At 32.0% G+C, this 25,579-nt stretch overlaps 1 protein-coding gene and 1 long non-coding RNA gene across 9 annotated transcripts in view; both read right to left on the bottom strand.

The window, feature by feature from the left end:
• The window catches only part of LOC126733491 (ankyrin-3-like), a 165,867-nt gene that overhangs the window by 57,063 nt on the left and 83,225 nt on the right, over positions 1 to 25,579 (bottom strand). For 6 of the 8 annotated variants that reach the window (XM_050436845.1, XM_050436798.1, XM_050436808.1 and 3 more), the window contains one exon: positions 783 to 869. The exons of the other annotated variants lie outside the window; for them this stretch is intronic. In XM_050436845.1, the coding sequence (XP_050292802.1) occupies positions 783 to 869 (87 nt within the window). The remainder of the gene's footprint in view (positions 1 to 782; positions 870 to 25,579) is intronic. 8 annotated transcript variants of the gene reach the window in all.
• LOC126733526 (uncharacterized) lies at positions 21,395 to 22,153 on the bottom strand. The gene is made up of 2 exons (XR_007659745.1): positions 21,857 to 22,153; positions 21,395 to 21,598 (listed from the first exon to the last, which is right to left on the bottom strand). It is a non-coding gene; the product is annotated as an uncharacterized LOC126733526 (long non-coding RNA).

Raw genomic sequence — 25,579 nt, 5'->3', positions numbered from 1 at the left:
TTCTTCTAGGGAGTTAAGTAGTATCTCTACAACTTATGAAATATACTTTAACACCATGAAAAATTACAAAATTCCTCCAAGCAGTCGAATTGGAACCCGGTGCTTGCTACAACTTATGAATTGCAATTAATTATCTTGAAAAAAAAACAATTTCTTCTAAGGAGTGAATGCATATGCTCTATGAGGTGAAGAAATGCTCTCAACTGTCCGTAAAAATCTTTAATATAGCTGAGTTAGAACCTTGTGCAATGTATACCCTCTGTTAGTTGGCTAAATATACTTAACTCCAAACACTTAACTGTCTGCAAGAGATAGGAAAACTTCCAGGCAGTTGAGTTGCAGCTAAGTGTTCTGGATGAGAAACCAAAAAACTGTAACAAGTGAAAAATTCATTATTGAAGATGGAGCAAATGAATGGAAGAGTTAAGTTTCTTGGACTAAAAGTTCACAAAACAGTTGATACTCAAGAGGGTGGAATTACCCTTATGGTTAGATTTTTTATGAACCCAGTTCAAAGGAAGGATTTTAATTATGAGGAGAAAATGGGGTCAGCAGTTTCATAGTTTTATAGTGAGTATATCCAGCACCTTTACCAAGACTCAATGTGTATAATACAAGGACATACATATAAACTTTTTCTTAATAACCATTCTAATCTTCCATAACCATTTATAGCATTTAATCCTCCAGGTTTAAAACGTTTAAAATATATTAATAATTTTTTTAATAATTTGGTCCTTGATTTGGTAATATAAAATGACAAATAAAAAAAGAAAACTTACGCATTTCTAAAGTGGTGCCATTGAAATACGGTAGGTAGACGTGCCGTTCGTGTAGTGCACCGGTGCCAAATCCCTCTAAGTCCTCCCCTGTTTTAAGGGATGATATAAAGGTGTGTTAGCATTTTGCATTTTTTTTATCTTATTATTTTTGGGTAATATTTAAAGCGACATTTAAAGCCATAAGCCTTCAGTATAGATTCGTGTATATGTACAAATTTGGCTTAGAGAAATTAAGTAATAATTTTTCAGTAAACATGCTTTATCCACACAAAAATTTGTAATTTATAAATTAATAAATCTAAATGTTTCTTCTGCATACATGTGGGTTTCCTAACATCCATAGTAATTACAACCTTATTATGCTCGTCTAAAAATACTCGTTAAGTTAAACTAAACAGGCGTTCTGCATACTTTAAGACGCAAATTTAGCGTTCATATGACTGACTCAAACCGTGATAGCACTAAAAATTATCTCAAAAACAGCAATTCAATTTTAAAAGGTTTAAATAAGATTATTACCAATTTCGAACGAAAACACCTTGAAGCTCATCACTGTAAACCGGTTAAAATACTACTAAACAACTCTTTTCGACCATCTTACCCACCCCTACTATTGGATTTGTAACCAGATAGTTTTAATTGGAAAACGTACGTATGCAGTTGCAATATTTGTTTACTATATAGTGGTATTTTTACCTTCGTTCCTAAAGATTATCTGGAAGAGTGAACCGATCAATACAGTATATAAATGGGGATTTGTGTACTATTTAGGGGTATTTATACCGCATTTAGAGCCCTAATTCCCTGGGGAAATATCGTATTTTGGTGGATTAGAAAGGTGGATTACAGAGAATTCATAAACAATTTTATTGGCATAAGATGATACGAAACTCATTTTTATTGCTCTACTAAGGTATTATAGAAAAATAAACAGTTCAAGTTCACTAAATCAGCTTTTTGTTGAAACAAATACACATTTTTTTTTTGACGCTATTGAGGTCATCCATTATTTCTTCCAAGCAATTGAAGTAATTTTCATCATTTTCATCATCCATTAGCACTTAACTTAGTGCTTATGCTTTCTACTATTTGATCGAATGCCCTTAATTGCCTGTAAGAAATTTCATGCTTTTTCCAGGCGGTTGAGTTGGACCCTGGTGCTCTGTATAGTGTATATCCTGGTCAGCTGGTTAAATACATTCAACTGCCTGGAAAGGATCAAGAATTTTTTTATTTCTTCTAGTTAACCTGTACTAAAAGCCGAGTAAGTTAATTTATATTAACTTATTTAGATTCCTTATTTTGACTGAAATCATGTCATTTAAATTGCCTTTCATATAGGAACTGAAATCGATTTTTATTTGCACTTTTCATTACATTTTTAGTGTAGTGAGGAGAACCACTTAAATCTTACAGGAGAATAAACAGTTAAAGTATAATAAATTAAATTGTCCTTCATGTCAAGAGACTAAAATCAGTTTTTATGTTAAAGAAAAAACATATTTTGAAGTTTTATATATTTCTACACACAACACTATGATTGTTTGTGCACTATTTATACCGCACTTCGAGTCCATTCATACCAGAACCCTAATTTGGTGGATAAGACATGATCTTTCCAGATAATTTATAAACAATTTTATTAGTATGAAATTATTAAAAAATTTTTTTAAATTTTTCTACCATTGCATTCTTAGAACAGTGGATAGCACTATTGAAGTGTTATAGTAAAATAAACAAATAAAGTTCAATAAATTATCTTTTTTTAAAAACAAAAAATATCTTTTTAACTAAAGAAGCAGATATTTTTGCTTTAAAGAAAAAAGTTCATAATTCTGAAATTTATCGAACAATTCAGGTAATTTTTATCTATTCTTTCATAGATTTTCTCTTAAAGTGAAAAATATAGATTTTTCTAAAATTAAAGTAATTTTTTATGTTTTTCAGGCAGATGAAGTAAGGTGCTTGTATATATATCGTTTATTTAGTCAAAAACTAATACAAGTTATACAATAAGGTTACTTAATAATTAATATATTACATTTTTAAAAAAAAGTTGAATAACTAACAAACGCTATACAATAACAACAATCATATGTATATTATACAAACAAAAAACGAGACACAAACCAGACAAAACATAATTTTTTTTAGAAATAAGTGGTTTTTATATTAAATGGTTATTATAATAATATATTATAATAATTAATATTATATGGTTATTATACTAAATTTATGATTAAATGATGTTTACAAGCCCTTTTAAAAAACTTTATACTTTCGATTGTTTTGATTTCTATTGGCAACATATTGTATTTATTTAGACCATTAAAAAATAATGAATTTTGAGCACGTTTTTGAGAAACTCTAGGTATATAGAAATTACTTCTCGATCGCGTGTTATGATCATGTATTTCGGCAGAGAATGTGACTTTACTCAACAGATACTGTGGAGCATGACCAATTTTAATCTTGTGGACAAATGTCAGCGTATTGAGTAGAAGATGCTCTCTGACTGGTAACCATTCTAAGGCCTGTAACATATCTTTTATTGGGGTCAATCTTGGTTTACCTAGTATTATACGCATGGCCCTATTTTGCAACTTTTGAAGTCGAGACAACTCATTTTGTATTAATAAAAATAATACACTAGAACAATAATTAAAGTGACCCAGGATAAGTACATTGTAAATAATTAATGTGACTAAGATCTTCTTAATGACTTCAACTGTATGACCTTTAAAATTTAAGTCCCGATCTATCCATATGCCTAAGTATTTTTAAATTTTTTTTACACATTCTACCGAATGTTCCTCTATTTTTATATTTAACTGTGCTGGTAACTGTCTATAAAACATTCCTTTGCTATTATCATATATTTTGTTTTAGAGATGTTAACCTATAAATCATTTAAATTATACCACTCATAGACCGATTTTAAAATATTATTTAATGTAACTTGAAGCTCATGTGCGTTTAATGTAGTAAAATAAAACAAAGCATCATCTGCAAAAAGATAAGTTGTGCTCTCTATCATTTGACTGAATGACCTAAATTGCCTGAAAAAAATTAAAATGTTCTTCCAGGCAGTTGAGTTGGAGGTTGGTGCCTCATATATCCTTTGGCAGCTGGCCAAGTGTCTGGAAAACATTTTATTTCTTCCAGTTAAGTTGGACTAAAGGCCATATGCAAAAAATATAATCAAATGCCTAGAAACAATACACTGTTCTTCCAGGGAGTTGAAGGGTGGTGGTCTCCTTAACAAACCCTTATGTATATACTAATTTCATTTCCCTATTACTACCCTAATCATGTCACTAAAATTTTCCTTCAAGACTAGGGACTAAAATCGGTCAAAAAATAAAAGTTTTTTTTTCTAATTTTATATATTTCTACACAACGTATACAAATTGGGATGGATTGTAAACTATTTAGGCGTATTTATACCGCATTTAGAGTCTGTTGAGACCCTGGGGAAATATCGTAATTTGGTGCATTATATCCGCACACTACAGAGGATTAATAAACAATTTTATTGGTATGCGATGATATAAAACCCAATTTTTTATTGTTCTATCATAGTGCCTAACCTAGTGCTTACATTCTATCATGTGATTGAACTCCTTGAAAGAAACAAAAATATTCTTTCAGGCAGTTGAATTTGAATCTGGTGGTCTGTATAACCTGTGTCAGCTGGTTAAATACACATAATTATTGTTATACAAAAGTTACTTAAAAACCTTATGAAGAATCTAAAAAAAAATAGAAAAATGGGAGTTTCTATTTAAAAATCTAAAGTGTGACTCATTATCGAATCTTTGGATCACCCTGCATTGGGGTTTTAAATGAAAAGACTTCTACTTCTTCCAATGCACATCCAATAATGGATATTTGCGATAACATTTTCCATCGTTTCTCTGTTCCATATCATGTATGACATTTTCCTTTTTTTCCGATTTCTCTCCGTTGGTCAATGGTGAACCTCAAAAATTGGTATCTTTTACTTTGCATATGTTTCAGATAGGCCGTTTTCCTCTTCTTAATGATTTTAAGAAGTTCCTTCTTGACGAGTTTGACCGTCAGCTTCACCGTCAAGGGTATCTTAAGAATTTGATGGCACACCTACATCTCAAAGGTCTCCAGTTTTTTAATTGCATTGGTTGAATATTCAACCTTCCATACCATAGAGAAGGACTAATCAAACATAACGCTTTACGAATTTTGAAAGGCGCAAGTCAAGGTCAAATTTGGAGCAGGCAAGATTCCCAAACTGTGAATATTCGTTGGGCTTATTCAATGGTTTATTAATTAACTAACATTTTACTTCGTTATCCGTTGTCCAGTTTTCGAATAACTAAGTACCGAGGTACCTAAATTTCACTTCTCTTGCACTTGCAATTTGGTCTTTTTAGCGTTCTCTTACCATAATTATCATCAGTTATTGTAAGTCGTGTCGGCAATCAAGATTCAGCCATCAGCTCCATGAAGCTATCAGCCAATCTCCACTGCTTCTAAAGCTTTTTAAAAATTGCTTCTGAATATTAATTAAATAGGAGTGAAGATTGAGAAAAATTGCTTCTGAATATTAATTAAATAGCATGGTGTTGGACGTTTATGCATTTTGGTTTCAATATAAGTTTTTAAGACATCGGATGTGTTTTTGATCTATCGAGCTTTTGACGAGCTGCAATAATTTTTGTGATGCTGCACACGATCGAGTGTTTGTTCACTTCCTTTTTGGATGGTTGTTGCAATTCTGGGCAAATTCTTGGATTTGCTAGTATCATATCTCTTTTAAAGTTTTTGCCAGAGTGGCCAACTGGTACTGTATCTCGGAACGTACTCATCGCAAAGGTTTGCGGTTAGATAAATATTATACTAAAACGGCCAAGAGAAAAACCTGGAAAATATTTTTAAGTTTCTAAAATAACTGCTGGGAGGCGTAATTGCGATCTTGAATCTAAATAAGTAAAGTTTTTGTGTTATATAAAATTATATTAACCTAACAAAAAATACTTGATCTTTAAAGTAGATGACAATCTGAAACTTTTGTATTCAACAGTTTTTGCTGTATTTCTGAAAATAAAGTGATAGGCCGGTATTCAAAGATTTCCATAAAAAACACCATGTATCTTAGAAATGGCTTAGTCGACTTTAACACAATTGTGTTCTTTAAAAAAAGAGCCATTCTTGGGCTTTAATTATTTTAGTATTTGAAGTTTTGTGAGTTTCACAAGTCGCCGCCAGAGGGCTTTGTTGAACATTCCGACAGAAATTGTAAATTTCCTCAAAAAAATTAAATGCATTGGGATGTTTGCGGTTTATTTTGAATGTCTTCAGAATGCTGCAGTAGCAAAAGGAGTTTACGCGGCTCGATATTTAAGTCGGCGTCCTTGCGATGTGAGAGTTTTTTCCCGATTAGTCACAGAACATCCCCCTTTAGAAATGAAAGTGAATGGAACAAATATGTCGGGTTGGTTTCAGTTGTCCGCTCGATCGAAGGCGCGGCACGTCATCGTTTTGCCATACATTGTAGAATTTTTGTTTTATTCATTCTCCGATAGATAGAGGCACAGTATGTTTTATTATGGGTTTTCCCGATTTGCTTTCGGTTCTGGTTGCAGTTTTATTAATCCAATAAAAAAAAAATGAAACTTCCTAAGGTATCGTAGGTGTGGTAATTCAAAAGCATTTTAACTTAATATTATATTTAGAAAAAACACCAATATTCTTTTTAGACATAAAATTAATTATGTGCAGTACTGCAAATGAATAATAATTAGAAAATATGGCTACATACATGTATTTATGGTACATATTTTACAGATTCTGAAATATGCTACCCCGTCACACCCTTAATGAATCGCCTGGAACAACCTAGCCTCTCTTAGTGCTTTGATACTTATATTGGTCTGGCGATTGTGGGTAGAATGAATTCTGGGGCAAAATCATTGACACAGGCAAAGTGTTTTGTTTAAATTATTTCACTAGTGGTTTTTAAGCAAGGATTTTTAATATTAATTATCCATTGCTGTCTATATTTGGCATTCCTCTTGGAAAAAATAAAGCGGCTAGAATATAGGTCTGTGCAGTCTGGGACAGTATTTATGTTTTGCCTTTACGTCACCCATAAATAGGCATTTTGTGAAAGGGTTTAATACCAATCCAATGTTAAGAATAAAAAGTTAACAACCAAAGTAAAAAGTAAAGTTTTAGGTAACACAACACACGAGAAAGTACACCACTGGAGTACCCGAGATTATTGGATTTATAAATAGGTAGCTAATTCTTATTTTGTGAAGAGCACTTATCTCGTTTGACAGGCACTGGGCACTAAATAATAATGGGGATAATAAGTGTATGTTGTATATTACTTTAGTCTCAAATAAATGTCTTTAGGGAAAATATTGAATTCGAAATTACGTCTGACGTAAGGATGGCAAGGGCAATGGCAGCCAGAACAGAAGGCCAATCGGGAAAAACCCAAGTTAAAAAATACAGAGTGCCTCATCTATCGGAGAATAAATGAAATAAAACAGCTTCTGCAACAAATCGCAAAATTACGTTCCGCGTTTCGATCGATCGGACAACGTCAAAACAACCCGACACGCTCCTTCCATTTAAATTTCTTTTCTAAAGGTGGATTTTCTGTGTTAGTGTCTAACTTAATGATCGTTTTCGGCCTACATTTCAACGGAACGAACTGCAATAACTTAAGAAAATATTAACTACGTACTGGGGTACATTTAAGGAAATCCTCATGTTAGCCCAAGATCATTATCCCTTAAATTTGGCATATCGCGAACAACGGTTCAAAATATTTTGAAAGACCATAATAGGTATGTTTAAATGATCGTCACAATAAAGTGACTTATTTGAATTTATCTTATATTTATTTTAATGTTAATAAGTAGAAATTTAAATTCTAGCTTAAAAGAGGAAGACTTCGATCGGAGGTTGGAGTGTTGTCATTGGATGTTGGGTATGATTCATGAAAATTTTTATTCAAAGTTCTTTGGACCGATGAAATCACCTTTAATAGTGACGGTAAAGTCAATCTGCACAATATGCATTACTGGTCTGCAGAGATTGCATTGGTTGCATGACGTTCAGCACCAAGTGTTGTTGGAGCTTAAATAAAATAAAATAAAAAATAAAATAATGTTTATTGTATGCAACAAATAAATAACATCAATTCTATATACATACAAAAGTGGAATGTACCGCTAGGCGTGTTTTAATAACCACCACAATAAATAATAAAATGGCATAGTACAATTCTCTTAAAAATAAAAATTTTAACAAAAATGATTCAGAGAACCATACCAGAATCAAAGTTACGCCCGTATTAAAATATCAGCAGTCTTCAAACATTTTTTTCAATTTAGACTTAAAAGAGACCATGCCTATTATAAATCTTTAATTTCTGCAGGTAGGCCATTGTAAATACAGGCAGAAGTATATATGAAAGAACTTTTCAGAAATTCAGTCTTATGCTGGGGGATTGCCAGTGTGCTTTTATAGCGAATATTTACATTATGTGTATCTCACCTTTGAATAAAGAATTCTGACAGATATTCTGGTTCATGAAAATTAAATAATTTATGTACAGTGCAGCTTATACCCAAAAATCTTCTTTGGGCCATATTAAGACTATATACTTGCTTTACATGCTCGCTCACATGAACCCTCCGAGGCAAATTTCTAGTAAATGTTACACAGGAATTTTGAATTTTCTGGATTTTATATTTATTTTGCTCAGTTAAAAAAGGACCATATACAATAATTAAGTATCCAGTAATACTAAGCACTAAACTCTCTGTAAGAAATTTTTTTTGTAGCAGGCAAAATATCCTTAAATTCATATAATGACTTTAATTTATAATATGACTGTTGACAGATCTTATTTACATGCGCATTAAATGACATTCGATTATCCATCCAAGGCCCAGGTTTTTTACTTGATCTACCGATTCCAGTTCAACACCATTAATATTTAATTTACTTGGTGGTCCATTATTCAAGGTACTTTTATTTCTTGAGAACAGGATTGCCGGTGTTTTACCAGAATTTATTAAAAGTGAGTTTTTGTCATCCCAATCAGAGATCCTCTGTAAGTCAGCATTAATTAAATGTGTGGTGTTATATACCGGGCAGCAGAATTATTGGGCCATACTTTTTCGAACAATCCTTAAATGTCAACGTCTGTCTTAACTTTTTGACCAATTGCCATTGTTGCTGGAAGATGTTCCATTGAAATAGTGGCAAAACATATTTTTGCTGTTAGATGGTTGCCCCGCACATTTTGGGATTGCTATGTGAGATCACATTAATGCAGTTTTTTAACAGCGGTGGATTGGAAGAGGAAGTCTCTTTCTATGGCCTTCACAATCGCCAGATTTAACTTGTCTTGATTTTTGTTTATGAGGTAGAATTAAAGACATCGTGTTTCAGAGTCATCCTACGACCAGAGAAGATATGAAAAACCGGATTCGCAATGCAATTAGGAATATACCCAGAGCCGAAATTGAAGTCACAGTTCTGTCTACCCATGACTTCAAGAATGTATAGAGCATAATGGTCAACATTTTGAATTTATAGAGAATATAAACGCCATTCTTTTAAATCGGTCGTTTTTAGGGTCACAAATTAATATACAAGATATTTCGTGAAAAATTAATTTAAACATTCGTACAAAATTTTCTTTGACCTAAATTTTAAGGAAGAAATAACATATCGAGATGCGGTTTTCGCAAGCGTATTTGAGGAACTCATACCAATGCATTTAATTTTTTTAAGGAAATTTACCATTTCTGTAGGAATGTTCAAATCGCCAGAGGGCCTCTGGCGGCGACATGTAAAACTAATAAAACTTCTAATACTTAAACAGTTAAAGCGCAAGAATGGCTCTTTTTTAAGAATACATTGTTGTTTGAGGTCGACTAAGCCATTTCTAAGATACTGGGTATTTTTTTACAGAAACCTTTGAATACCCCTCCACCACTTTATTTTCAGAGATACAGCAAAAACTGTCGAACAAAAAAGTTTCAGACAATCTGAAACTTTAAAGATCAAGTATTTTTTTGTTAGGTTAATATATCGAAATTAACAAAAAACTTACTTTTTTAGATTGAAGATCGTAATTACGCCCCTCTAGCGGTCATTTTAGAAAATTCAAAATATTTTCCAGGTTTTTCTCTTGGTCGTTTTAGTAATAATATTTTTTAGCGCAAGCCTCTGCGATGAGTATGTTTCGAGATACAGGACCCCGCATTCTTAGTTGGCCACCCTGTACATTCGTTGGTGTATTATCTTAAGGAACATTTTGAATGTATGGCTCAGCAGACTAATAAGTGTTTGCATTTTCTTGCATTGGTCCTATTAGGCACGTGTATAAAATTATGGCTCAGTTAGGTTGTAATTATTTTCAATTGAAGGTCTATCCTCTAAAAGTTCTTCCATATTTTTCCCAGGCATAAGTTTTTCCATTCCTATCAGAGACCAGCTGGTTGTACTTATTGACTATTACGGTCCGCCTTTTATTTTTGTATATTCCAGCACTCTCCTTCAATTTTTTTGTCTAGGTTAAGATCATCGTGTTGGTTTTAAAGGTGTTTTATTTCAATAGATTCTCGATTAAGCCATTCGTTCTTAGCTTGGATCTTATACATCTTTGGGTATTTCTGTATATCTTTCTGTCTGCTACGTTGATAATTATTCCTAAAAATCAAAATCTAGTGTGTCCGATCAAACAAGAGTTACAAATAGGAGTGAGACCTTTTCAGTGGGTCACCTTGTAGACTCCTTTGACTTTCCTATTACTACCCAAATCAAGGAATTAAAATGGTCCTTCGTGACTAAGGACTTCGGCTTTTATGAAAAAAAAAATAGAAGTTTTTTGCCACTTTTACTCATTTCTACACAGCCTTTATACAGGGTGATTGATGGTTGATGGCACCTTAGACGTTTACGGAGAACGGAAAATAGTTTTTTTTTTGAAAATTTGGGTTTAAGCTAAAAACATTTTGCTAGGGTTTTAGTTAGTGATCTAACAATTAAAAATATTTTTAGCGATGCAGCGTTGCCGCTTATACCAAAAAGCAGTAGCAACTTTGTTATTTTTAATGGAATACCCTGTATATTATTTTATTTTCTGATCCGCTATCGCTTTGTAATTATTTTTGTATAAGGTATTCCTATTTTAAATGGTTTTCGAAAAACTAGTTATTTTCTTTATTTTTTGATCAAAATATAGCTCCAAATAAATTTTTATTACTATGGCACTGGAACGCGCAGAAAATTAAAATTATGAGCATAATTTACGGAAGTATTGTACATTAGTCTTGAGTTGCTAAGTTTCGTGCATAGAGTTTAAAAAACTGGTCAGTCACCTTATTTGCGTCAGTTATTTTACTGTAGTCGACATAACCATGATACAAGGCATATAAATAATTTCTTAATTCCGCAACATAAAACTGCGAATTACCCAAAAATCTTTCAGTTACGTAGCTATTAAGTTATGGAATGAACTAGCGAACGAAATAAAAACACAAACATATACATTTACATTTATAAAGAGTGTTAAAAGTAACTTATTGACCAAACAAGGAAATATCTTGTGATTTATATATTTTAATTTTTTTTTGTATTTCTTGTTACATCATTATAAGTACAAATAATTGTTTTATAAAAAATAAAAATTTAATCCCTCCATTATTTTTTAATTGGACGTGTATGTGATTGAATTGATCTGTGTATCACAGGTTATTTAATCAAGCTTTTATTAAGTCTATTATAGATTTCTAATTAATACAATACAAACTGCGTGCATCTACGGTTTCTTTTAGCTTTTTAAGTGAAATAATTTAAGAGAACTGATTACTCCGTGTGTTTATACATAAGTTTTTAGGATGTTATTTTATTTTATTTTGTTTTATTGTAAATCTAGGTTTAGATTTAGGTTTTAATTTATATAAGTATAAGATTTTTGTATTAGACACTTTTATATTGCTGAAAATAGTATATATAACGGGTAGCATCCCGCAAATATATCGGCATGTATCTGTGTATCGGTTTTTTATAATGCCGATGCTTTCCTTATTTGTCTCTTTTCGAAGAATTGATAAGATTGTTTCTGTATTACTTACTCTATTTTATGTGTATATTTTGGACAAATAAGAAGGATTTTTTTTAGTCTACACTATAAAAATTTGGGGTTTCCTAAAAATTAATTGAAATGGAAAGAAATAGTTTTTCAAATGAAGTTTTGATGAATCTATTTATTATTCACGGACAATGTGACAAAATTGTAGCAAGAACATGCCAAAAGTTCAACGAAATATACCCTTATTTACAAAAAATGGATAAAAGAAAATTTGTGCGAATAGAAAATAACTTTATACAGGGTGTTTCAGAACTATGGAACTCAAGTCCGGAAATGCGTCACTACTCCACTACGGCCCTAAGACGCGTTAATATTTATAAAAAACATTAATTACCTAAATAGGATCTGCTGCATTTATTTTTACCTTTTGAACATGATACCATAACAACAATTCTTTAAAATCAACGCTTATCAATGTCAATTCTCAATGTCATGTTTTATAGCAAAAATTTTATAGCTTACAATTTTTAAACATTTATTGCTAATGGAAAACTTTACCAATCAAGAATTGACGGATATGCATTTGGCATACGGAGCAACAAACTGCAATGCACGAGCAGCATCGGTTGTATCATGAACGTTATCCCGAACGACAGCATCCTGGATACAAAAAGTTTATTGCGGTTCATCGGCGGCTCGCTGAGACAGGCATGTTTAATACCAAGAAGCATGATACTGGTGTTGCTCGAACCGTAAGAACGGTCGAATTTGAAGAAAAGGTGCTTCAGCGAGTTGCCGATGAACCATCAAATAGCACACGTGACGTCGCTAAGAATTTGGTGCTAATATATATATAGCCGATTATCATCCAGAGTTCAATTTTGTCGATGGCTTCTAGATCACATCATTGCACAACCAAATGTTTTACGATATGTTTTGTGGAGAAAATCGTTATGCAATTTTTCCAAGAAAACATCAGAATCGTTGGTCTGTCAACGTATGGGCAGGCATTATTGATGATTATTTAATTGGGCCATACCTTCTACCGGAACGGTTAACACGACCTATTTATCTGCGTTTCTTGGAGGAAGTTCTCCCAGAACTCCTTGTAAATGTTCCACTAAATGTTAGACAGCAAATGTGGTTTCAGCATGACGGAGCACCGTCTTACTTTGCTGTATAAGTACGCGAGTATTTGGCTCAGCGGTTTGGGCACCGTTGGATTGCCAGAGGTACAGCAGTTTCTTGACCTCCTAGGTCACCCGATTTAACGTCGCACGGTTTTTTCTTGTCGGGAGATGTAAAGTCTTTAGTCTACGAAACTCCAGTAGAATCAGAGCTGGACTTAATTGAACGAATAACAGCAGCATTTGAAATCATTCAAAACGAGCATCAAATTTTTAGTGTAGTCCGTCGAAATCATGTGCGGCGTTTAAATCGGTGTATTGAGGTTGGAGGAAGACATTTTGAACAATTGTTGTGATGGTATCATATACAAAAGGTAAAAATAAATGCATCAGATCCTATTTAGGTAATTAATATTTTTTTAAATTTAAACGCGTCTTAGGGGCGTAGTGGCGTAGTGACACATTTCCGGACATGGGTTCCTATACTAAAATGGATTCTACTGTTGCACTGAACAACCCCTAGAGGTTTGATCCCATAGTTCTGAAACACCCTGTACAATTTCTTTCATAACTTAAGAATGATTTAATTAGTGATCCTAAGATTATAAGTAATTTACAATACATTTTCAAAATGATTGCCACTTCAAAATCCTGCGTTGTACAGCATGTGTTGTCGCTGCATGTATTTCAGAAGGATCTTGTTGTCCAATGCAATTGATAAGTCGTTAACGTAGTTCATTTTATTGTTTACCGGTGTCTTGTATACCGTTTTCTTCAAATTACTCCAAAAGTAAAAATCAAGTGGTGTAAGATCAGGTGATCTCGCAGGCCAATCCCATGGTCCCAAACGCCTAAACCAGCGTTCATCGAATTTCCCAAATAACTCACGTGTCACCCCCTCAGTGCATTGAGCGGGTGCCCCATCCAATTGGAACTAGCAATTGCGATAATCTTCAAGCGTTAAATTTTCCAGAAAATCTTCTACTACTTAGCGCAAAATTTGAAGGTATTTATGGGAGTTTAACGACCCGTCGTAAATTAAAAAAGCTATTTGATTGTCTTTTAGTAAATAAAAAACATTAAAACTAATTTTTTCTTGAAATCCCATTTCCTAAACCGCATGTGGATTTTGATTAGCCCAAACATGTTGATTTCTTCTTTAAAAAATACCTTCTTTAGAAAACTTTTTTTTAGAAATTTTGGAAACTCTTGAGTGCGTGTCAGAATGTCTCACAATACCGAACGTGAAGTTGGTAATCATCCAGTTTCAGCTGATATACTTTTTAAAATTTAAAGGGATGCATATTATTGTCGTCCAATATTTTTTGCACAGAATAATAAGTTCTAAATAAGTTTTATATATATAATATATATAAATAATAAGTTTTTTGCCCAGAATAATAGTATAAGGCCATCATCTGCTGCACTCCGGATGGAAGCTTGCGGATACGCGTGAAAGTAGGCTAAAACATTCACGATGTTATCCTCATCAGACATTACAGGCTTGGGTAAACTTGTATTATTTTTAAGTGGTGAACCAAATTGGATAATGTTATTTTGTATTCGCACAAATTTTCTTTTATCCATTTTTTGTAAATTGGGATGCATTTCGTTGAACTTCCTGCATGTTGTTGCTACAATTTTGTCACATTGCCCATGAATAATAAATAGATCCATCAAAACTTCACTTGAATTACTATTTTTTTCCATTTTAATGAATTTTTAGGTAACTATTTAAAAAAAAACACCGAAGCGTATTATTTACTATTTATCAACTAAATATAACTGTCAACCATCATAGCGTTGTTGCGTCAAGATCTTTCAAAGCCACCTAAAGCAAATATGTCAAAATATTCCGATTTTTACAGAAAATTGCTTTTATTTTAGAAACTACTTAGATATAGAAACGATACCTCGTTAGAAAAGGATTTTAATTTTTTGTATAATATATTATAATATACAGGGTCTTCTATTTAAAAAATGCATTTTTGTATCTAGCAGTAAAATCACTAATTTTGAGCAATCTCCAATAATTCTGTAAATTACGTAATTTTCTGCGCGGTCCAGTGCCGTAGTAATAAAAATTTATTTGGAGCTATGTTTTGGTCAAAAAATAAGAAAAATAATTAATTTCTCGAAAACCACTAAAGATAGGTATAGGAACAACTCATACAAAACAATCATAAAGTGATAGCAGATCGGAAAATAAAATAATATACAGGGTATTCCATTTAAAATAAGAAAGTTGCTACTATTTTTTGGTATAAGCGCCAATGCTGTATCGTTAAAGATATTTTTAATCGTTAGATCATGTTTAAAATCCCCTGTATAAAATCTGATAGTATAAAAAGTGAAGGTTAACATGTGAAGTCGCAAAATGATTGTGACTTCACATGTCAAGGCAATTTGATCACGTAAACCGAAAATTCATCCTAATAGACAATAGACCAAAGATTGTATTTTTTTTCTCACGTTACATTACTAAATGGGGTTGGGCACAAGGATATTAAAAACGTTTTCAGATACTTTTTTTTATAAAACGCACAAGCATTTCATAATAAATAAATAATTTTGTATGCAATACTTGTTTGGAATATTATTAGTCAGGACAGTTTTGTAATTTATGTATGTTATTACTTAATTAAACAAAAATATTAGCATATAACTTAATTTGTAAACAAGACATTCTTTTAAGATTAGTGTGTATTTGTGAGAGATGTAACTTATGAGATGTTTTAAAAATAAATAGAGTAGGATTTTTCCTATATATGTATGTATGTACACGAGATTTTGTTTTTTTAAATAATTAATATGACCTCCAAACGAATGCCATTAACGTATGTGTAATTCCTGAACGATTAAACATAAATTGCGGTCAATAATAAAAATGATATTAAATCAGTGATGGTGATGTCAGGCAGGTATGGGCACACGTGAAGGAATTTTGTTTTTCTGATATAATATCTGAATATAATAATATATTAAAAAAATAAGTTTTTATTTTTGTCACAAAGGTAACTTTTCATTTTCATTTAAAATATTTTGGTATTGGAATACTTATATGTAATTTTCTTAGCCCTTTACGGGCGGTTGAATTATTTTTTCTTCAAGGCAATTTAAAGAAATTCCTAATTTTCCCAAGCAATTGAATTATTTTTTGTTAGATTTTTAGGCAAGTAATGCCACCCATTTTTGTGTCCTATTTTTATTCCTAGCAAACTAAAGTTATTCCTATTTTTTTAAGGCATTCAAAGTATTTTTTGTATATTTTTCGACCAATTTTCAAAAATATTTCTCAACTTCTTACGGGCAGTAATAGTAATTACATTTTTTCTTCTTCCAGGTACTTAAAGTCGTTTTTAATTTTTTTCCAGGTAGTTGAAAAACTTTGATTTCCTCTAAGCATATGGCACTCATTTTTTCTAGGAAACTGAAATATTTTTTTATTGTTTTCTAGACACTTGAAAATATTATATACATTAATAATTATTAATTCCTAAGTTTCTTAAACAAATGAATTATTTTTTATTTATTTTTCAGGCAACAGATCACCAATTTTTTTAGCCTATTGTTCTTCCAAATAAGCTGAAGTAATTCCTATTTTTTTTCAGGCATTCAAAATATTTTTGAACAATTTTTTCCGGCAGTTAAAAATATTTCTTCACTTTTTCGAAGTTGTTAATGTACTTTTTTTCTTCCAGACAATTACAGCTGTTTTTAACTTTTTTCCAGGCAGTTGAAGAACTTTAATTGCTTCTAAGCATACTGACAGTTAAAAATAATTCTACAAGTTTCCAGATAGTTGAAGTAATTTAATTTTCTTTATTTTTCAGGCAGTTGAGGACATCCATTTTTTTTTACCTATTTTTCTTCCAAGCAAACTAAAGTAATTCCTTTTTTTTCAGGCATTAACTATTTTTCAAGCAATAAAAAATTTCCAAGCAATTAAAGTTGTTAATAATCTTAGATAAATAAAGAATTTTAATTTCTTTTATCCATACTGAAATAAATCAATTTTTTTCCCAAGCAGTTGAAGTCATTTTATTTATTTCTTCCATGGAAATTAAAGTGATTCAAACTATCTCAAATAATTCATCATCAACAATTTTCAAGGCATTTTGCCGACTAATTTTCTTCCAAGCTAATTGAAGTAATTCCAATTTTTGCGGGCATTCAACGTCATTTTAAGCAGTTGAGCAAACATTTCTTAACTTTTCCAGGCAGTTGAATTCAGTTTTCTTTCTTCCAGGTAATTAAAATCTTTTTTAAGTTTTTCCAGATAATTGAAAAACTTAGATTTCAGACAGTTGAAGTAATTTAATTTTTTTTCTGTTAGTAATTCCTAATTTTCTAAACAACTGAATTATTTTTAGTCTTAATTACCTAAAAAATATAAATAAAAAATGTCGACAAATTCGAAACTATTTTTTAATTATTTTTCAGGCAGTAATAATTTCATTTATATTTTAGGAAAAAATGGTTGAATGAATATATGTTTACACATAAAAATATGTCTCTACATTTATATTATATAAAGCATCTAAAACCATTTCAAGGCAAACCATTAAACTATTTTAAACCAGCCTGTTTATTTCACTATAAATCTATCTGTATCTCCCATCTTCTTCTACCTTTAAGCCTAGATTCGTTGATTGTTGTTATTTTTTAAAACGATGTTTACAATGCAACGGCGGCTAAATTTAAATCTGACGTACCACCAGGTCGGCCATGACTCTCTCTAGTAAATATTATGGACAGTGACATCATTTGCTGTTTCTTCATGCAAATTAACTTTATTTTTTACGATTACCAGATTGGATAATTCGCCTTTAAAATGAAGGTGATAATTTGGATTTAAAGTACCTATCCTTTTTTATTCATGTAATTTTTTTTAAGAACTTCAATGTATTCAGTATTGGAACGATCTTTCAGCGAGTTTTAAGGAGAAAAATAGATTTGCTGGTTTAAAACAAACAGAACTGTTTACCAAGTCAAAACTAGAAAGAGACAGGTTTTCTAATACAGGGTGTTTTTAAAGTTGTTTCATTTATTTTAACTGTAAAAAACTGTTTATAATAATAAAATTCTGTCTATTTCAAAATTAATTTTACAAAATTGTTATAAAAATAATTGAAAACACGGTGAACTTATAAGTTAGTGTGTGTTTATATATAAAAGTTGCATAATAAAAGATACAATAAAATTAAAAATCTAAAAAAATAAAAATGTTATTAACCATTTTTTTTGATATTCTTGTCGAACGTTTTGTAAATTCTTCTCGTTTTTTATTTACTGCTCTTACAGTTGTGTTATTGTATTGTTTTCAGTAAGAATCTTTGGGTCGACCAGTTGTATCAATTTAATACTGCATACTGTCAAATTTTAGAAAAATATAAAAAAATGACAACAATCCCAATCAGCATCACTAACCCTGTACAAATTTGTATCCTTGTAATGTACATTTATCCGCATAAAATAGTATTCATTCTAATAAAATCGTTAATTAGACCCATTTGCCGGGCCATTCCGTATCGTTTATTTTTTTGTATATTTCGAAATTTATTAACATCTTTATTGTAAATTTAAACGTACAGACAAGCTCAATAACAGCTTAGTAACAAATCTTAAGTCTCAAGCGTTATTTTATCTAAAGCTTAAATGAGTATAACGCTCATTTCGATATGTCCACCAAATTCTCAAATGTACTTTTCAACCCTTCGACGATTATTGCTTACAACTTTTCGCAACTCTTTTTTGCGTTATGCCCTTGAAAGCTGCACTAATGGCATCGCAAAGCTCTTTTCGTGTTGAGGTCTATTGACGTATACTGTATTTTTCAAGGTACATACCCCATAAATAAAAAATCGAGCGGTGTGAGGTCTGGAAACTGCGGCGGCCAATAAACCAAAGGACTGTATTGGGGAATTTATGATTGAGCCAATTTCTAATAATCCTTGCATAATATGATATATTTTGCCCTATGCAAGTTTCGAAGATATTCTAATGGAAGTTCCTCAATGGCATTCGAAAAATTAGTTTGTAAAAAGTTAAAAAATCCAGCCGCGTTTACGTTTCCATCAGAAAAAAACGGACCTATTATTTTATCATTTAATATACCACGAAAGGCATTTATTCTAAAAGAATACTGCCTTTTACATTCTACTACCCAATTTCGATTGTTCGCACTCCACATCTTAATATTTTGTGATGAAAAATGAATTTTGTTGTTGGTAGTAAATGTGGCTTCATCGGTGTACCAGATATTTTTTAAAAAGGCGCCGACATCTTGAAGGTACATACGTCCCTTGTAACCACATCGAATATTCTTTTCTGGCATTTGAATCCCCTTATTCCAGAGTATGTGTACTTTGGTTTGAAAGATTTTTACCATTTTTTCCTTAAACTTTCTGATGCATTTAAATTTCTAGCAGCATCTCTTAGGCTTGATCTTGGGTTATCGCTAAAGAAGTTAACAATTTCTTCATCCCTTCTTGGTGGACGACGTTGACGAGGGGGTTCGATGGCAGTCGTAATGCTTCCATGCTGATGAAAATATGTATTAATTTTAGCAACCGTTTTGTGGTTAATTTGTGCTCCACGATGTCGCCGAGTGAATTCATTTGCAGCCTCTTGGAAACTACAATTACCGTCTCCTACCAATCGTATGATTTAAACTTTTTGATTTAAAGGATAACCATCAGGCATTATTGAAATAAAATTTGTATTTTATACTGTTTGTACATTTTATGACATAAATGTCAGATTTGAAATTTATTTGTCAAATAAAAGGTGTTTTAAACAAACAAATCAAAGATATCTAATATAGGGTGGCTCGACAAATGAGTCTAATTAACGATTTTTATTAAAATTAATACCTTAGAGCATTAAAAGGCTAGATTTAGAATTAACATAGCAGGCAGCTAACAGTTTGTTTGCTTGCAACATTTCTGATGCAATGATGACAAATACTTGTGTAAGGCAAAAATACACTTTATAATATGATAAAATTCGTCTCTTATTTTGACAGGCCTAAAAGAATACTACTGTTCCCGTTTAATAAAATATGAAGCATTTTTTTCATAAAATATGATAAGATACTCTATAAAGAAGTCAATATTCAAAGTTAAATAAATGCAGATAACGTATGTTAGAGAGAAAGGTAACAATATCGCAACGCCGCTCGATCGCATTTGAGGCGTTGCCGATAGTAAGGGCGAACTCAACATTGGGTCAAATTTTTTTTTTGCGTCATACCATTTTAAATTACGTTTTCTACTTCATAGAAAGGTCGAAATGTTGAATTCGCCATCGTATTCGCACTATCAAATAAATGAGTTTCAATCCAGCGATAGCCGAGCGGGTAGTAAGAGCGAACTCAACAATCTCGCGCGAAGCAATCGACCGGCGCCGCGCCGGCTTCAGTTTTACAAAAGGAAACTATGGACCTATAACTTTTGCATCCACAATGTCAAAACCGATTCTTCAACGATGTATCTTTGGGATGGAAGTACAGGAAGGCGTGGATCATGTAAGATTGCCAGCTGCTTGTATGATTATTTGTCTAAAGTTGATGTTAACTTTAAGAAGGTTTTTATGTTCAGTGATAACTGTTCTGGACAAAACAAAATTTTAAATCTTGTTTTTTCAAATCTATACTTTATACACAAAGACCGGTTCACACAAATTAAACACTACTTCATGATACCTGGGCACTCATACCTTCCTTGTGATAGGGATTTTGGGAACATTGAGCTGGAAATAAGAAATAGCACTGTATATACCATGGATCACTATAAGTTAATGATTGACGACGATTGAAACGGCAGTCAAACTACAAAAAGGCAAGGGACAAAATTATCATCCTATAATTCTTTTAATTTGGCCAATGAAGCATTGACGAGACTGTACAGTACCGCCATTAAAATACCATCCCCAAAAATAAAGGATATTCTCGATTGCCGTATGTACCTCTACCTTGGAGTCGATACTTTACAAAAATCATAGACACACAAGAAGCAGCCACGGATAAAAATACAGAAAATCCAGACATTGAGGATGATGATCAAATAGAATACAACTAAACTTTACTTATTATTTCTTTCTTTCTTCTAGTTTTTTCTTATGTTAGTTTTACTTTAGGTTTCCACTGTTTTGTGATTTGTTTCAATAAATACCTAAGTTACTTACATTTTGTAAGAATAAAAAGTTCAATTTCATTTAAAAAAAATCACGTTTAGATTCAATAAAAGTGTTTCAATTCAATAAATTAAATTTCAACTCAAACCCTTTTAGTGAATGTGGCGTTAAGAGTTTTATTTAACCATACCTAAATTTTTAAATTTTATTTCTGTGAGTAACACTAAATGTGTGAAAAAAATTAATTAAAAATAAAAAAAGTTATGTGATTGAATTAAAAAAGAAAAAAGTACAAAATCATAATGTTGCCCACTTTTTGTTGAATTCGCCTTTTGTAATTTTTTTTAAACGCAATTTTCTCGAAACTTGCTTTTGTTGAGTTCGCCCTTACTATCGGCAACGCCTCATTTGATTCCACCCATGCAAGGAGCCTTTACCAGTGACGTCCTCTAAAAATATTTACATGATAAATAATTATTAATAATGGATTATTCTTTAAACTATAAACAATATTCCCGTTTATGAACTCTTTACGAGTTTTTTTAATGCACTTCATTACAGCAAAGGTATGCACTCAATTAATAAAAAACATTTTTATGGAAATTAAATATTTTATAATTATTAGAGATTTCTTAAGAAGTTTTTATCACTCTACGGTTATGATGATGGTTGTCTTGATATGATGTTATGACAATATCAGTATTTACTTGTAAAAAGAGCGGCTTGAATCACTTTTTCATACATTTTTTCACAAGACACAGCATCGTAATAGTTCACAAAAACACTCAAATGCATCCTTTTTCAACCGAAAACTAAAGAAAAAACACAAAACTTCACAAATGTCGAATATAAATACAAAGCCATTTGACAGGATGACATTTCGCAAGTTGACCACTTTTGCTTGCGATGTTGCGATTTAAAAATTTTTAGATGCGGTTTTAGGAAAGAGAATGATAATAATTTTTGTTTTGTTTTGAAGATCTTATTTTTGCGCTTAGAATAAGTTATATCTATTTCTACATTTTATTTTTAATCCAAAATCCAACATCAATAAGTTTAATTAACATTATTATATGTGTTGATATATAGCTGAAAATTTCCTTTTTTGAAAATATGTGTAAACGTGACAACAGAGAATCGATAAATATGATTGTAAACAAAACAGCCCCCTTACCCCTGTGCACATGTTGAACTCAAACAAAGTTGTTGTCTACTAATTCTAGCCTTTCAATGTTCTAAGATTAATACCATTTTATTCGGACGCCCCAGGCGCAGTGGAGGAACCCAAAAAGTGTTTGTCAAGCCCTATCACACTTTTTTTTTATACTGAACACACTGAATAGAGTATGAAAACAAATGCGACAAAAAAAAGAAAAGAATAAAAGCCTACATAAATATGTTAAGAAAAAAAAGAATAATATATGTATAAAAAGAGAAGAAAAACTAACGGGTAAAAAATCCCATCATTAATACTATAAATATTGGCTAAACAAAACATTTTTTACTCTCAAGTAAGCATTTGTTGAGAGAGAAAATTGGGCTTATTGCAAATTAAGTCATTGTACATCTTGGGTACCAGATACGAAAAACTACGTTGAAAAAGAGCAGTACGGCGTCTTGATATACTTATAAAAGTGCTAAATCTAGTGGGCTGGTTGTGTGTGGTATATCGAAAGCAGAGTCTGAAGTGGTGATAAAGTTCGTGAGCATCTAAATGAGTTTTCGAATAGATGGATAGGACGCAATGGACCCATTTATTGGCCTCCTCGTTTCCCGAATTTAACGCCTTGAGGGATTTTTTCTGTAGAGTTATTTGAAACAGTTGGTGTAGATTAGGTTTGTTGTCAGTGAGGCACCTTGTGCCCCCCCACTGCTACCCTAGATCTATCGTGGCCCACTCCTAGATGTTTATACTTCCCCAAGCAAGTCGGCCCTCTTTAAGATTTCGATAATTTGACTGGGAGAAGCATTCTTAAGAGTTATTCTTCATAGTCTGCATTCGGCGATCTTCGTCAAACGAATCCTATTCATGTGCAGTCTGCAGTGGTCGGTATATATTCCCATTAGAGATTTTAGGTGCTTCCTGTTGAGTTCTCTTATGGTATCTATTACCTTCCTTGTTACGTCCGCTATGAGAGCCTTCGCATGGTTGTGTCCTGGTAATCCCTACCAGTACCGCCTTGCTTTATTGTGCACCAGATTTGAAATTGTGTGTTTTGCCGTATTATAGGCAATGCCTAATGCTGGTTCTGGACCTATCAGGTTGGATTCTGCTCCTTTTTTGGCTTGCTTGTCAGCCACATCATTTCCCGTGAGCCCAGCATGTCCTGGAATTCATTTTAGGGTAATTTTGTTCCTACAGGCAGTCTGAGCTTGTTTTTGCAGCTCCATATTGCTCTAGATGTGCAGGTAGAGGATTCTAGCTCTTTTAGTTTTGCATTTGGTTAAGCATTCTTGCACAGATTTCAATGGCATGTACTTCCGCCTGAAAAATTGATGAGTGTTTCTCAAGGCAGATAGATCTTTCAGTCCTTGGATTAGTACAGTATATTCCAGCTCCTACTCCAAAATTCGTTTTGGAGCCGTCTATATATTCGGATGTCCGCTTTCTTTTCTGATCCCAGTCTGCTCGGTCTGGTATGTTGACCGAGTATGAACTCGTGTTGGTGTATTATGATGGATCAGTAAATACTACGGAAGAGCGCATTTAAAATTCTTGTGATTAAATTTATTTTTGAAGTTTTTAAGAGTCGTGGATTAGCTGAGCAAAATTTTGTGTTAATCGAACAAATTTGAACAATTTTTGTAACCATTTTACTTTATAAAAAAAATTAAAACAATTTTCTATACTGTAATGTAACTCTCTTATTATGCAATCTTTAGAGGTGGTTTTTGGTGCACTATATTTTAATTAAATATAAAAATGTTAATTTCTTTTGACGAGTTCACCAAGGTGTAAAAATAAATGGCTTAACTTTTACAACACTCTGATATTTTTCAAGTAATTTTTGGGATAGTTGAAACCATTTTTTTCTGCCAATTAAAATGGTTTTTTTTTATATTTGCCAGATAGATATTCTTTTTTTCAATTTCGCTGAAATACTCAAATATCAGCAGAATGCCCAAGATTTCATATCAGAACAAATTCCCTACTAGGCAGCCTCAAAGAGGAAAAAATTACTTATGACTTAACTCTTAATTAATTATAGTTAAAAAAGTATTTTTTTCAGAAAACTGATATTAATAACTTAGATTACTTACATTTACATTTATATTTCTTTAAATAAAACAAAAAAATCACCTACCAGTTCTAACTACCTTAACAATCTTATACTTCTTGTTTTTCACCATTGGTCCCAAAAATAAAACTCAAAACCCAAAAAAGTTCTTTGCCCGATTCCGAGTCAATAACAAACCGTTTACGCTTTTTTTAAAAATAATAATTATTCTGGCCGGCGTCAAAAACCTCAAAACACACCGCGCGCACAGATAAGAGAACCCAAAAAAAACTCAAAAAAAAACGTTCGTTCGTCTCGTGTCGAGTTTCCCGTAAAGAATGAAACGGATTTTCACGGGCTGGCGTCGAGGAAAATTGGAATTTAAACGACGCCCGGTTCGCGGTATGTACGATTAACGAATAAATATTTATAAAACAGACGCTGATTCACTTCACTCGCGATCTTTTACTTGTGATGCTATACTTACTACTCGAGATCGCGAACTTGCTGCCAATCGATAATTTATTTTCTTTTATCGAAGGCCTAATGGATATCTTCACATTTTCCAGCCAAAGTGAAGTGGAAATGCCTGCGTTGATGTCTTAAAATGTGGCACAGAAAACGGTATTAATAAATTCATATTTAAGGAAGAGTAGTCAAAAGTTTTCGAAAACAAGGACATTTACTATGGAAATTGTTTTAATAAGATAAATATTGTTAAAAAAAAAGACTTTTTCTACTACCGTGCCCAATGTACTTACTTCAGGGTTTGTGAAGTTCCACTTTTTACACACTATTGCCTAAAAAAGTGTTTTTACGCACTGGTGCGTAAAAAGTAATTTGACATTTAATTTATAATTTGTCAAAAAATTTTTTGATGTTTTTTTTTCCGTAAAATCGTTTAAATGAGTAAGGTAATTTGGTATTTTTGATTTTAATGTTTTCCTTGGTAGTAGAAAAGAATTTGTATATTACACGTGTGTAAAACCCCCTTTTTTTATTCATGGGAATTGTCATTGACATTACTCAATTCATAAAAAAGGACCATTAAATACGTGTTACATAAATAACTATTTTATTATATTTTTATTTAATTGACTTATTCTTTTTGAAAATCCTCGATTTTTTTGGAATTCTATCGCATTTCATTTTTGAATTTGTTTTTTCACGTAATGATGTTCATCACAGACGAGAAACGTCATTTCTTAGCGG

Source organism: Anthonomus grandis, chromosome 1 (genome assembly GCF_022605725.1).
Source record: "Anthonomus grandis grandis chromosome 1, icAntGran1.3, whole genome shotgun sequence".
In the NCBI taxonomy this organism is placed as follows: domain Eukaryota; kingdom Metazoa; phylum Arthropoda; class Insecta; order Coleoptera; family Curculionidae; genus Anthonomus; species Anthonomus grandis.
This window is presented reverse-complemented; position numbering and strand designations above follow the sequence as displayed.